Consider the following 12,840-nt stretch of genomic DNA (forward strand, 5'->3'; position numbering starts at 1 on the left):
GTGTCCAGTGCAGGATAGGGCTTTTCGTTCCGTATTCTGTTGTCCTCGTTCACGACCACAATCGTGTGGTGCTGGGCGGACCTCGAGTGCTCCTCCCTTTCTCTCCGACCGTCTGTTGCATTGCTTGCATAAACCAACCTTTGTGCGGGCTCTTTGGAGTGGAGGGAGGATTATTTTGGATCAATTGGAGGAATTTATCGGTCGCAAAGACGGATTGATTGGAAATCGAAGATCAGCATTGCAGGACGCCGCTATACTGGAAGACTTGGAAGGGGACAAGCAAATCGAGCTCCACGAAGCCAAAGGACAAACAATGAGTCGACCGATGGTGCTTCCAACAGGATTTCATGTTCCAGTTCCTTCATATCATTTCCATGATGTCGGATTCCCTCACGCTCCTCCATCGCAGCAACAATATCGACAGCGACAACTCTCATACGACCGTCACTCTCACACTGCTCCTGCACCAGCAGCAGTAGTAGCTCCCTCCTCACACTCCACCACCAACACACCAACCTCCACCTCCACCTCCGCCTCTCATGGTCTCGCACTCCCACTTCGTCAACACCATAATCACCACCCTTTAACTGTTGCACAGCAACCTCCTCAACCCTCTCTCTCACATTCCCATTCCCACTCAATCCCTCAGCAGCACCATCCGCTCGCCGCGTCCACCACTTCCGAGGATCTTCGCTCCGCATTTCATCCCGCGCCGATCCCGCAACAACCCCATCCTCACCAAGCTCCCCTCATCACCATGGCATTCGAGCCCTCCCAAGAGGAGATGGCTGAAATGCAGAAGCTCTCGAACGACTATGAACCCGAAGTCACGGTATGTTCTTTTCCATTCCTTGGTCCGGATTTCTTTTCCCCGTCACTACGGTTTGCATGTTCCACAATCTGATCGCCTTGGGATGGTTATCCCCGCCGTACCCGTACCGTTGGAGTGAGCACCATTGGTCTCTGCATGCACTTTTACCCATGCATATTTATCAAGGGCCAATGTCGGCATGATGGAAGTTGCAGCGGATAGGTGCTAACGGTTGGTGAATTGTTAGGGTCCACTCGTCAGTGAGCTGCTACCGAGCAGTGCGATAACCACCGAATACGCAAATGCCGACCCGGTGTATCAGAGGAAGACGGCGGTATGTGGATCACACTCGGCCAAGCTTCAATAATGGCCATGGGAACCCGCGACGGAACCGAAACTGACGGACTACTTTTTGCAGGCCCTACCGCACAAATATTCGCACTATCGGACATGCAGAGGGGACGGACATTGCGGATGGAGAGGTAAGAATGCGCTTTCGGCAGGTGTGTTGTAAGTATAGCATGTTGACGATATCCTCTAGCTGTTGCATTTAGCTACTATGAAGCACTCTATAACACCGGCAACAAGAGCAAGTTCTACTCCGAAGAAGCGCGACTACGTTCCCTGGGGAATCTTTTGAACCAAGTTGGCTTTCCGGAACACCTCTACGAAGACTTTGCGATTGAAGCATTCCAACTGCTGCAAGAGACGGCGGTGGCCATGGAGAACAACGATGGTGGTGCGAAATTATTGGCCGCCTTTAACGATGAGTCTCTATCCATGAGTATCATCACCTATCTGAAGGTATAGCTGCTGGCAATTTCGCATGCACCAGTCTATCTCGGCATCCCCGGTTTATCTCGTGATATCAACTGACCACTCTATAGCTTCTTACTAGCGCGTATATCCAAACCCATCCGGACGAGTATTCCCCCTACATGAACCATGGGCAGAGTGTTCAGAATTACTGCCAATCCTCAATTGAGCCGGTCATGTCTGAAATTGAACACGTTGGCATGAGCGCACTTGTCGAGGTGCTTGTCAAACCAGCCGGCATGGCAATGGAGATCCTCTATCTGGATCGCAGCCAAGGAGAGGAAGTCAACACGTACCGATGGGACCCCGTGGATGGCACAGGTATCACAGTGTCTGATCCGTCGACATTGCGTTTACTCTACAGGCCGTAAGTTCATTTTACGAACAAAGTTGCTTCTTGCCGTCGGCTCACCGAAATATAGCGGACACTACGACATCCTGTACAAGATGGAGCCTCTACCTCAAAGCGCCATCGCCCAACCCCAACAGCAACCCCCTGTCTTCGTCGCCCTTGCCAACGCCATCGACTCCCACATTCCCCAAACGATCGGGTTCTCAGACTACGCCATTCCCGGCCTTTCCTTCGTCTCTCCACCCTCGCTCGGTTGGTCTTCGATGACCACATCCACACCTCTCTACCCATCGGCTCAATCTCCTTGCTACGACTTCGCACCCACCGCAACCCCAATCGCTGCCATCCCGGCGCCTGCACCGTCTTCCAACCTGGTGTCAATGCCACAACATCATGCAAACAGCAGCGGGAGCTCCGCCGAGGTCGGCAGCCACGTGCATACTCACGGACACTCGGAGATCCATGCCGACCTCAACGCCCATGGCTCAACACACACTCACGCACTGGCCCACTCGCAATCGCACTCTTCCCACCCCCACACCACTACTTACGCGCACACGCCCGCAACGATGGCGCTACCGCCCGATTTCTTAGTGTCCGGCATGCAACCCGAGATCCCGCAAACCCCGCCTGTCGGCCTATCGTTGGGTACCCCATCAGGTCTAGCGATTGACCGCGGAGGACCGTTCAGACCCTCGGCCTGGGAGCTAAAGCCAAACTTTTCTGCGGCAGGGTTGGGCGGTGTGCCACTCCAAACGGCAATTTTCAGAAAGTGAGTCGTCTGTCATCTTCGTTATTTCATACTCAAATAGGCAACCGAGAATCGCTATCCCCAATTTGTAATTTTCCTGGAGACGCATGACGCAGGGAGGTTTGCTAATGCGTGTCAATTTCTGTAGTTCACATTACAACACCGCCCACTTCAACAACCCAGACTTCCAACCGGAAGAATGGAGCCCCGAGACGGAACTCCCTGTCCACGAACGGCCTCGCAAAAAATCAGCGCATTAGCACGTCGTGCTGTGCGCTGCAGCGTCGCTCGATACACCGACGTTGCTGTTGCGTCCGATGTGGGGGACGCATGGAAAAATTTCACTGTTGGCATCAATTGAATCGACCATCCCTTCGCACCATCCTTGTCTTTGCATCGCATGCATTCTCGACGATCCAACAAAGGTAGCGAATTACTTATCTCAATTCGATCGGCCGGATAATTACGTTTTTAATGTCTCCGGCACTCCTAGTCTCCTTTTCTGGTTAGCCCCGAAGTCCCGCACCCGCCTGCTCGGTACGTCCCGCGTTCCCGCAACCGCCTCTGCCGCCGGACGCACACACCACCTCCGCAGCGCCGCGTGTCGGAGATCAAGCAATTTCATTTTTCCGGTTTAATATGGGATCTGGTTTTGGCCGTGGTTTTGGCCGTGGTTTTGGCCGTTGTTTTGTTTCTGCAATGTTCAATGTCGGTGACCCGAGTGGTTGGGTCGCGACGTTGTTTGGTCTCGTCGCAGCCAATCCGGGATGACCACGACCACCGACAGACTACATAGCGTGCTCAACGACAGCAAGACACGGAACACTTCTCCGTTATGATGTGACCATTGGACATATCACAGTCCCACATAATCGGCCAACGGTTACAGGTGGTTAATTCGTCAGCGGTCGGCGATCTGATAACATAAGGCAATAATTCACGAGACGGGACCAAGATCTGATCCATTGGAGAGGGTCATGGCGGAAAACCACGGGACGGCTCGAGGGACGGTGCAGCACGCATGTAATTGGGCGACACCGAGCGAACGGTTGCGATCGACGAGAGCGCATGTCGACGTGGAACTGAACATGTGGACGACGCCTGGTCCTTTCCCTCCACTGGTTCGATTTGCACATCCTTTCGTATCTCTCCTATTTTCTCTTGTTCTTCCAATTCCAAAGATTGTTTCGAGGCGACACCGCCAACACGAGGCAATACCTAACGGCTTTGGGGCGAGGAACGTCCGAACGAATTCCCTTTCGCACCTCTACTTCCCTTTCTTTTTCTACTTTGACCTCTCCATTATTCCTATGCGGATAGCGTCATCGGTTACTACACCTGTTCGGCTTTTAATCGCACTACTATCTCTTTCATGACGGTCAAACGATGGGCACAGCGATTTCTAGATCGCTTAAGGGGGCATACGTTCGGATAATCGGGGGGATTCTGCAACTTGGCACGAAGCGTGATACCCTAGAGGGACGAGAAGCCCACACGAAGAGATAGGAGATCAATGTCCGGATGGGAGGCAAAACCACCGCGATCCCCACGTTGTTACGCATTGACGAATTTCCTTATTTATTTTCCTCTTTTACCATTTCCCATTGTCTTTTACCCCCATCACGCTGCTATGCGTTCTGGAATATACTTATGGCACAGCATCATTAGCTTGGTTTCTGTTAATCACTGGATTTTTGTCTTTCTTTTCGCTACGTTTTCCTGGTATCGATGGACGCAAGCATCATTAAGAAGCACGCCACAGTCATGACTGGATGACCGAACAGAACTATGATCGAGGAATGAGACGATCGATGGAAGCTGGAATTAAAACGGGAGATAGGGTGACGTGGTGACTAGGGAACCGGTAGCATCCTGGGCTTTCAGGCCTTTTCGGATTATGTAGTACTTAGCACTCTGAATGGGAGCCCTAGTCACCTCGATGTGCCGTGCATTGACATGAAGTCTGACCGATTCCCTGAAAACCCATCACCCTTAATGATTGCAGCAACGCTAGAGCTCTCCAAGGTAGACATGCGCAATCCCTACTCCTCCTCCTCCTCCTCCTCCTCCTCCTCCTCATCCACCTCCTCGCCCATCACCACTGCCAACGCCCCCCTCGCCAACCCCACCACATGGTTCAAATGCCCCAACTTGACTCCCACCGCTATCAACGCCGGATCCTGCGCCTCGACCCTCACCTTCTCCCTCACCCTAACCTCCCGCCCCTCCCCACTTCCCGCATCCTCCTCCACCCCGCCCACCACAAATACCTTCCCCTCCTCATCGTGCGCCGCCAACTTCTGTCCCCCCAGCGCGTTCGCCAACCCCCGCAGCATCCCGCCGCCGATCCCCGAGCTCTCGGGCTGCACGGGCTGCAGCGTCCGCACGACGACTTCGAGGACACACCCGCGGACGCCAACCCAGACGTTCAGGTGGTGAAATCCCTCCCTGATCACCGCATCTCCAGGCGCGGCGTAACCCCCGCCCCCTGCCGCGCCGACCGTTCCTTCGAAACACCCCCGCGCAACGCCGGTCTCCGTCCACAGTCCTCCATCGTGTTTAGTTCCTTCTTCGCCTTTCAGCTCCTTCCGTGCGTTCGCGATCTCGGTTGACAGGAGGCGCAGCTGGCCGGCAATGAAGTTCGCGTCGTGCGGGGAGCCAGCCCAGCGGGAGACGTCGATGGCATCGAGGGCGGAGAGGATGGAGGAGCGGCAGGTGGAGAGTTGAGGGATGGTGTGTGGGTGGGTGAGGAGGAGGGGGAAGTAGGGGGTGGAGCGGGGGGTGGGGAGGGTGGGGAGGCGGAGTTTTATGTCCTTGGGAGATGTTAGATCTTAGGTTGTATAAGGACGGTATATTCGGTGGGGGGGTAGGTGGAAGGAGAAGAAAGAAGGAGATGGACTTACGCCCTTGACGATGCGCGTCCCAACGCGCGTGATGAACCCTTTTAGGCTCTCAGATCGGTGCGAGGAAAGTGCGAGGGTACTGCCCGGTTCGGCGGGGGCGAGCAGTTCAGCACATTCTGTGAGACCTTCTTTGAGCGACTGGAGGGTCGTTTGGAGGGAGTCGAGAAGCCAGTTGAGTTCGCGAGCCTATCGTGAAGTCCCTCGTAGTTAATAACATTACGTAGCAGCAGGTATCAGACCGCGATAGTGGGATTCAGGGAGATTGGACCAATCGAGGAATTGGCATCGTAACGTCATGGATGGACGGCACAATTAAACCAGGCATCACATACCAATGAAGTTTCCTCTTCCTTCCTCAGCTCCTCGACTGATGAAAGCGGTGGCCAGACGGCTGCAGACATGGTTCCTGGGCCGGCTAGTATCGCCCTATCATGCTCTTAGTTGGATGAATTTATAACGCGTACCGCCGACGTTCACAAACTTCACGTCGATGCTAGATGGAAGAAGAAAGGACAAGATGATCGACGACGGCATGATGCTAGGGACCCATGTTCAGTGGCTCATGTGCTCCACCAAACCATTACCATCCCCCGCGTGGCTGTCCAGATACTCCATGATCGCCGGCGACATGGCATGTGGATGACGACGCTCCTTGCCCACATCTCTTTCATTGATACAGTACGGAGCGCAGGAACGATTGCAGATGATGCGGGGTTAATCTTCATCTCGCATATTGCTACCGGTAGTCATATACATTTGGCGATAACACAGAATACAGATGATTTTTTGACAATATCTAAGTGTATAGTTAAAGGAACTAGCGCGTAGCTCATCTCGAGACTCGATATGTCCTGCACGTCATGATGAAACTTATAAGTGATGACAAGGAATCTTTGCTGGGTACCTTAACTCTAGTTAAGTTTGTCGCCCTGTTTGTTAGACTCTAAAACCAGAGAAGTTCTGTGAGCGAGTTTAGCAAGGAGAAGAGCCGATTGGGCTGCTGGACTCCTGCTGCTGTCATGATGTGCAGTTGACTGCTGGATGGTGAACGAAGAAGAAGTCATCTCTCAGTAGTAGAGCTAGACACTACGTCACCATCGCTCCAAGTCGTACCAAACTCAGCCAGCTTCATCCAGCTTTGTAGTAATAACATGAAGATTTAGGGAGAGAACTTGGTTCACTGCTTCGTTCGAACCAACAGGAGGTATCCTGTTACATGGTCATATTTCAGCTTCACCTTGCCCCTACTCCCAGCTTGCTGAGCTTCTTCTGATTCCCACTTCCTCCTATTTTCTGTGACTTGCTGGCTACGATCAACCTTTTGGTGTAACTTATCCTCGTGAAAGTTGTTTGAAAGGCTGATATAACTTTCAACATCACGAAGTGAGCCAGATCTGCTGTTAGCATAGTCTCAAGTAATCAGTTCAACAGGCAAACCCTCTACAGCAGCCCTCATGGCGATAGCCCGTACGTCCATCCAGCGGGGTGATCGCAAGCCTTCAAATCACATACCCGAAACTAACCAGATTACCAGGCCCCCTTCTAAGCTTCCTCGCGCTCTTCTTCCTTGCCGGTACCGTCCTCTTCCAGTTCCTTGTCATCCTCTCCGGCGCCGTCGAACACTCTCCGGAGAACAAATTCTTCTTCCTTCAATCCACCACCGATGGCATCCCGACGTCGATGAATCCCGCTCGCTGGACCTTCTTCGCCCTCTGCGGCGTCAACGACAAGGGGCACAATGCGAACTGCGAGAAGACCCGCCCGGCCTTCCCATTTGACCCGCCGAATGCCAGGAACTTCGGGACCAACACTGGAATCCCGCATGACTTTATCGGCACGAACCACTATTTCCTGATGAGTCGGTTTATGTTCGTGTTTTATCTCATCGCGCTGTTCTTCGCGGTCGTGAGCCTGTTCACGGGGTTGCTGGCCCTGTGCACGCGGATCGGCGCGTATTTGTCGGCCCTGAATGCGATGATCGCGCTGTTCTTCCAGACCATCACGGCGTGTCTAATGACGTATGTATCTACTATGGTTGGTTAAAGTAAGCTGGAGAGAAATACTGACTCGATTCAGTGCGTGGACTGTTCAAGCCCGAAATGCCTGGAACAAAACTGGCCGCCATGCAAGGCTGGGCGTCAAATCGGCCGCTCTTACCTGGACTTCCGTCGCGCTTCTGTTCCTCACCACGCTGCTGTTCTGCATCGCCGGAGCAACCGGAAAGCGTGAAAAGAAACATGCATCGGCAGGACGAGGCGTCTTCCGGAAACGAAGCGAGAAGAATCGAGGTAGCTTCTATGAGACGGAAAGCCAGAGGCGGGTCAGGGATAGCTACTCATAGAGTAGTGTAACAGTCGATGCGGGAGTCATCCTGGTTGGAGAAAAGTGAGGCCAGAAGATACTCTGCGTTTGGGTCAATAGGGTGTAAAAGAACTTTGATTTGGACCGGTGGTGATCTGACATGGGATGAGGGGCATAAGATGCGGGAGATCTGTCGAGATCCCACAAAGGTTATGCGCCTAACGGCGTTGGAAGAACAGATCTCTAGGCAGGTGTTGGTTGTGTACTATATGGCGCTTATGTGGAGACGTAAATTTTAATAATAATTTAAATCCCGAAATCTTTATTCCGCAATTGGCGTGCTCAGTGTGTATGGAGGTATCTATCATGAATTCGAATCTCGAACGATATACTTGCGTCACGGTCCAACTCGCCCGCCGTGCCACCGACATCTTCAACCACATCTGTTGCATCGAAAGTGTTCAAAAGATTCAATTGCTTCGATTCTTAGCAGAAGATACGTCCGCGATGATCATTTCACTTATCCCGTGGCCTTGCTACACTGGTTGAGACCATCATCAGGTGCTCAATATGCATGAACCAAACAGTTCATTTCGGCATGAACATTCAACAGACACGAAGGTTCGCGCACATCTCGGTCGACCCCGAAATGAATAGTAGATTCTGACCACGAGCACAGTGTCACCCGCGCGGAGCTCTTCTCCGGCGATGAAATCCCCAAACCAAACCCCGATGTCTCCGACATCGAGCTCGAAGATGCTGTATTAACCCGTCGCATCGACTTCGAAGAATTTCGACCACCCACCTCATCCAACCTTGGCGAGGATGCCCAACTCCCAGAACCCGACGCCGACGAGTTCGAATTCCGTCTCTTTGCACCACAGAAGCCCAAAGAAACGTCTTCGGGACTCCAGTCCTCGGGCCCGTCTGCTTCGAAAATCCGGATCGCGTCCCCGGAACCCCTAGCAGGCGACGGGGCCATTCTAACAGCACGAGACCAATCGCACTACTTCACCTCCCCGCCGACACCACAGCGCAAAGCTGAATTGCGAAGCGCTGCGGTGACAGGGGATGTCGTCCGGGAGTGGGCGCAGGAGCGGTGGCCGGGGTCGGAGCTCTCGTGGCGGGTTGAGAAACTCGTCGTGGGGAAGGGAACATTGAAGCGAATGGCTCGGTCTGAGGCGCATGGTGCTTGGGATATTAGTCAAGTTGCACCCGACGCGATCAAGGGCGGGAAGGGCGAATCAACCGAAGTGCCTCCTGCGAGCGACTTTACACCCTATCACAAGCGACCGGGGAAGAAGAAGCGGATCAAGATCCGCATGCGGATTCGTGCTGCGGAAGTGGGGAAAGAGGAGAAGGCGAAGAAAGACGAGGAGGAGCGGGAGAAGAAGACGAGGAGGAATCGGGAGAAGAAGGTGAAGAAAAAGATGAGGGACAAGCTGAAGAAGACACAGGAAGGGGAAGCGGAAGGAGAAGGTGGAGAGGAAGCGAATGGAGGGGGAGAAGACGATGTCATGGAAGAAACGTAACGTATACAGTGGCTGGTCAATATCCGTCTGTGAACCTTCATTCAGCAAGGAGTCCAAGTCCATGTCATTAACTATTTGAATGCTGTGCTTGGAGATTCTAGTAGTTGGGGATTGGGAACATCCGCCTAACAAAATGCTGGAGTCCTCGTTGATCAATACGCATCCCATCCATCCTAACGTTTCCGTGTCGGTGATATGGACGCTGAAGCCGACCACTGCCGTACCGGGGCGCGGTCTATCGATAGTATGGTTCTAGGCCTACGGCCTGGTGCCCTGAAGTGCTAGTTACGCAACTAGGCTAGCTGTCAACGTCTTGAACTGTTCAACATCATACACGTATAAGTTACATAGTTCTTCTTCTTTAGCTTTATGATAAATGAAAGTGGTTCTCGCCATCTTCGCGGTCAAACCGTCTCACAAAGCCGCCTATGCCCCGGCTCTTGTACCCCTTTCAGTTGCTTGAGGTGCGTCACGCTCCGTTCTGACCGTCATATGATACTGAAGTTCCTCTACGATGTCACCCCATCCAAGCTTTACTACCGTAGAGACTAGTGTTAGTGTTACCGTGTCACGCTCTCGTCGCTTTTAGATTCTGGGTTGGCATCTTCACGCAGAAGTGTCCTGACAACCTCAATATGGTGTATTCAACAGCCTTAGAGAGTGTTTTTCTTCCACCGTGATACCGTTGTTCTAGATGAACCGACCCACTCGACATGAGAGCCTCTACGTCGAAGAATACGCAAACGTTGCTCGGAACTCGAGGTGACCGAACTTCTTCTAGGTGCTTGGCCAAGAAGAACGACAGCATCATTTTACCACAGCCAGGATGTCCTGCAAGCCAGAGCAGCGCAATTTCCGTCTTCTCAACCCAAGAGACAAATTTTGGATGGCCCAGAATCCAGTGGCATGTGCTCTTAACTGCTGTAGGCAACATTCTTAGGTGGTCCGCCACATCAAAGACACTGAATTGTTTCATACAAGTCTCTTCAGAGTCGTCGAGAGTTAGAAGTAGCCAGGGATTCGAGACTTGGATCATAGTTAGGACAACTCTACTGAATTGTTCCAAAGGTGATATTGACGGCTCGCGTCAAAGTGCAGTTCCACGTGACCTGACCCAAGCGCGTCACTGGGCTCCGACGCGACGCGTCTGCAGTTTGCACTCATATTGAAATTCAGATTGAAACTCACTTTCAACGACATCATCAGCTCCTAAAATAGCACCAAACAACATGGCAAAGGCAGAATCATCCGCTGCAGCGGCCGGAAACAAGGCGCGGGCGACTACCACTAATTCTAGCCCCGATTACGAGCTCCCGTGGTCCGTCACAGCACTGTCTCTGTTATCGAAAGCCGCGCACGCTAACCAAGAGCAAAAGGGTTGAGAAATACCGGCCAATCTACCTCGACGATATCGTTGGCAATACAGAGACGATCGAGAGGTTAAAGATCATTGCCAAAGATGGCAACATGCCGCATCTCATTATATCAGGCATGCCAGGGATTGGAAAAACCACCTCTATTCTCTGTCTCGCGAGACAGATGCTTGGGGATGCATACAAAGAAGCCGTCCTGGAACTGAACGCAAGTGACGAGCGTGGTATTGATGTTGTTCGAGGCAAGATCAAGGGCTTTGCACAGAAGAAGGTGACTTTGCCTCCTGGAAGGCATAAGCTCATCATTTTGGACGAGGGGGATAGGTATTCCTTTAGCATCTCATTCATCCTCTGCAATGGCCACTGACACGTCTTCAGCATGACCTCTGGAGCCCAACAAGCCCTCCGCCGCACCATGGAAATCTACTCCTCCACTACCCGTTTCGCCTTCGCCTGCAACCAATCGAACAAGATCATCGAGCCCTTACAGTCCCGTTGCGCGATCCTGCGATATGCCCGGCTTACCGACATGCAGGTCGCGAAACGCATCAAAGCGATCGCGGAGGCGGAGAAGGTCGAAGTCTCGGACGACGGGCTAGCGGCGCTGATATTCTCTGCGGAAGGGGATATGAGACAAGCGATCAACAACCTGCAGAGCACACATGCCGGGTTCGGGTTCGTCAGCGGAGATAATGTGTTCAAGGTCGTAGATAGCCCACATCCGGTGAAGGTGCAGGCGATGGTTAAGGCCTGTTATGAGGGGAAGGTGGAGGAGGCACTAGAGAAGCTGAAGGAGTTGTGGTACGTTTGCCTCTACATATCCTCGAGGTCTGACCCTAATGCTTGTAGGGATCTCGGATACTCTTGTCACGATATCATCAGCACGATGTTCAAAGTGACGAAGTCCATACCAAATCTCTCCGAGCATACGAAGCTGGAGTTCATCAAGGTATTTGAGTCCGAACCAGTAAAACACCCCTCGGAACACTAACTCGTCCTTAGGAAATCGGCTTCACCCACATGAGGATCCTCGAAGGAGTCCAAACCTACCTGCAACTGGCGGGATGCATCTCCAAGTTATGCCGAATCAACATGAAGCCAAGTCTCTTCGCAGTCAAACGAGCCACATGATAGCGACGACGGTTTTCGTTCATTCCAGGTATTTTGCTTCTGTCCGTATGCATAGCGCCGGAGTCTAAAGGGGTTCACGCTCTCACGTCAAATATACATACTCTCATATACGTGTGAAAGTCATCTAACCACAACATTTCTGGGTTCCACGAATCCGAAAGGAAGCACATAAAATGAGTGCGCCAACTTTTACCCCAAACATCAAACATGTGAAGTCCGTATCCCACCCGCAATTCCACATGCCATCAGCAAGTTAGCACCCGATCCTGCATAACATTTAGGCCCTTCCAGCCTAGTTTAGTTGGCGAGAACGCGGGGCGCCCGCATGCAGGCAATCCGCCGACCCGCCGAGACGATCCAACATTTAGCGATGGTGGCGCCCAATCGGGCTGACCGCTTCCCCCAAGTTTACCGCATGCCCCAGTCTGCTGATCGGAATTCGGACGAGTCGACGAGAGCCTCTGGCCCCCAAGACCCAAATGTTCTAGTTTGGGAAGCTCGCATGTGAAAACAAAGGCTCATGATATTCTAAAGGTCTGGCAAGCTCAAGCTGAGCTTGGCTGCTCTGGTGTGGTAGGATAAGAGCATGTGGTGGTTTTCAAATCTGCTCACAATGTTGCTAGAAATTCGGGACGTCGATTTGAAGTGCTCTTTGTCATGCTACAATTGTACTCGAGTCGCGATTTCAACGTGCCTGTACCACATCCGCCATCCCACTTGTTGGTTCCTGGTGTCCGATCGATGAGACAACTGCATTTGATAGGAGCCGCACCGCGACTCCCGACATCTGGAACAAAGCGCTTGTCGGTTGTCCTGTCCGACGTTGCTCGGATTTCGAGTTTAAGGAACGCTCCGAGACGGTAGTCCGAT

General features: G+C 52.6%; 5 protein-coding genes across 5 annotated transcripts; 4 read left to right on the top strand and 1 right to left on the bottom strand.

The window, feature by feature from the left end:
- Nucleotides 1-757: 757 nt before the first annotated feature.
- On the top strand, nt 758-2,990 carry P152DRAFT_467428 (cysteine proteinase; the record flags this gene model as incomplete). Its single annotated transcript, XM_033680764.1, has 7 exons — nt 758-832; nt 1,059-1,145; nt 1,230-1,293; nt 1,353-1,615; nt 1,699-1,994; nt 2,050-2,751; nt 2,879-2,990. The coding sequence occupies 7 exons, from the start codon at nt 758-760 to the stop codon at nt 2,988-2,990; spliced, it is 1,599 nt and encodes a 532-aa protein (XP_033532690.1).
- Nucleotides 2,991-4,396: 1,406 nt separating this feature from the next.
- On the bottom strand, nt 4,397-6,034 carry P152DRAFT_490141 (uncharacterized protein; the record flags this gene model as incomplete). Its single annotated transcript, XM_033682153.1, has 3 exons — nt 4,397-5,543; nt 5,634-5,819; nt 5,966-6,034. 3 exons carry the CDS (start codon nt 6,032-6,034, stop codon nt 4,773-4,775), a joined length of 1,026 nt encoding a protein of 341 aa, XP_033532691.1. The 3' UTR covers nt 4,397-4,772.
- Nucleotides 6,035-7,087: 1,053 nt separating this feature from the next.
- On the top strand, nt 7,088-7,974 carry P152DRAFT_475110 (SUR7-domain-containing protein; the record flags this gene model as incomplete). Its single annotated transcript, XM_033681386.1, has 3 exons — nt 7,088-7,100; nt 7,168-7,651; nt 7,710-7,974. The coding sequence occupies 3 exons, from the start codon at nt 7,088-7,090 to the stop codon at nt 7,972-7,974; spliced, it is 762 nt and encodes a 253-aa protein (XP_033532692.1).
- A 431-nt stretch (nt 7,975-8,405) lies between these two features.
- P152DRAFT_459944 (uncharacterized protein) lies at nt 8,406-9,863 on the top strand. Its single transcript, XM_033679791.1, has 2 exons — nt 8,406-8,555; nt 8,614-9,863. Exons 1-2 carry the CDS (start codon nt 8,533-8,535, stop codon nt 9,464-9,466), a joined length of 876 nt encoding a protein of 291 aa, XP_033532693.1. The 5' UTR covers nt 8,406-8,532; the 3' UTR covers nt 9,467-9,863.
- A 769-nt stretch (nt 9,864-10,632) lies between these two features.
- On the top strand, nt 10,633-12,153 carry P152DRAFT_459945 (putative DNA replication factor C subunit Rfc4). Its single transcript, XM_033679792.1, has 5 exons — nt 10,633-10,784; nt 10,843-11,163; nt 11,218-11,640; nt 11,689-11,788; nt 11,842-12,153. Exons 1-5 carry the CDS (start codon nt 10,696-10,698, stop codon nt 11,968-11,970), a joined length of 1,062 nt encoding a protein of 353 aa, XP_033532694.1. The 5' UTR covers nt 10,633-10,695; the 3' UTR covers nt 11,971-12,153.
- The last annotated feature ends 687 nt before the right edge of the window (nt 12,154-12,840 follow it).

This window comes from Eremomyces bilateralis, assembly GCF_010015585.1.
Source record: "Eremomyces bilateralis CBS 781.70 unplaced genomic scaffold P152scaffold_15, whole genome shotgun sequence".
Lineage (NCBI taxonomy): Eukaryota > Fungi > Ascomycota > Dothideomycetes > Eremomycetales > Eremomycetaceae > Eremomyces > Eremomyces bilateralis.

Excerpts from the sequence above, each read along its gene's own strand:
- P152DRAFT_459944 (XM_033679791.1), top strand. The coding sequence starts at position 8,533 with ATGAACATTCAACAGACACGAAG. Across the intron at positions 8,556-8,613 it reads AACATTCAACAGACACGAAG|TGTCACCCGCGCGGAGCTCT; the intron begins GTTCGCGCACAT and ends CCACGAGCACAG.
- P152DRAFT_459945 (XM_033679792.1), top strand. The coding sequence starts at position 10,696 with ATGGCAAAGGCAGAATCATCCGCTGCAGCGGCCGGAAACAAGGCGCGG. Across the intron at positions 11,641-11,688 it reads GAGAAGCTGAAGGAGTTGTG|GGATCTCGGATACTCTTGTC; the intron begins GTACGTTTGCCT and ends TAATGCTTGTAG. Across the intron at positions 11,789-11,841 it reads CGAAGCTGGAGTTCATCAAG|GAAATCGGCTTCACCCACAT; the intron begins GTATTTGAGTCC and ends ACTCGTCCTTAG.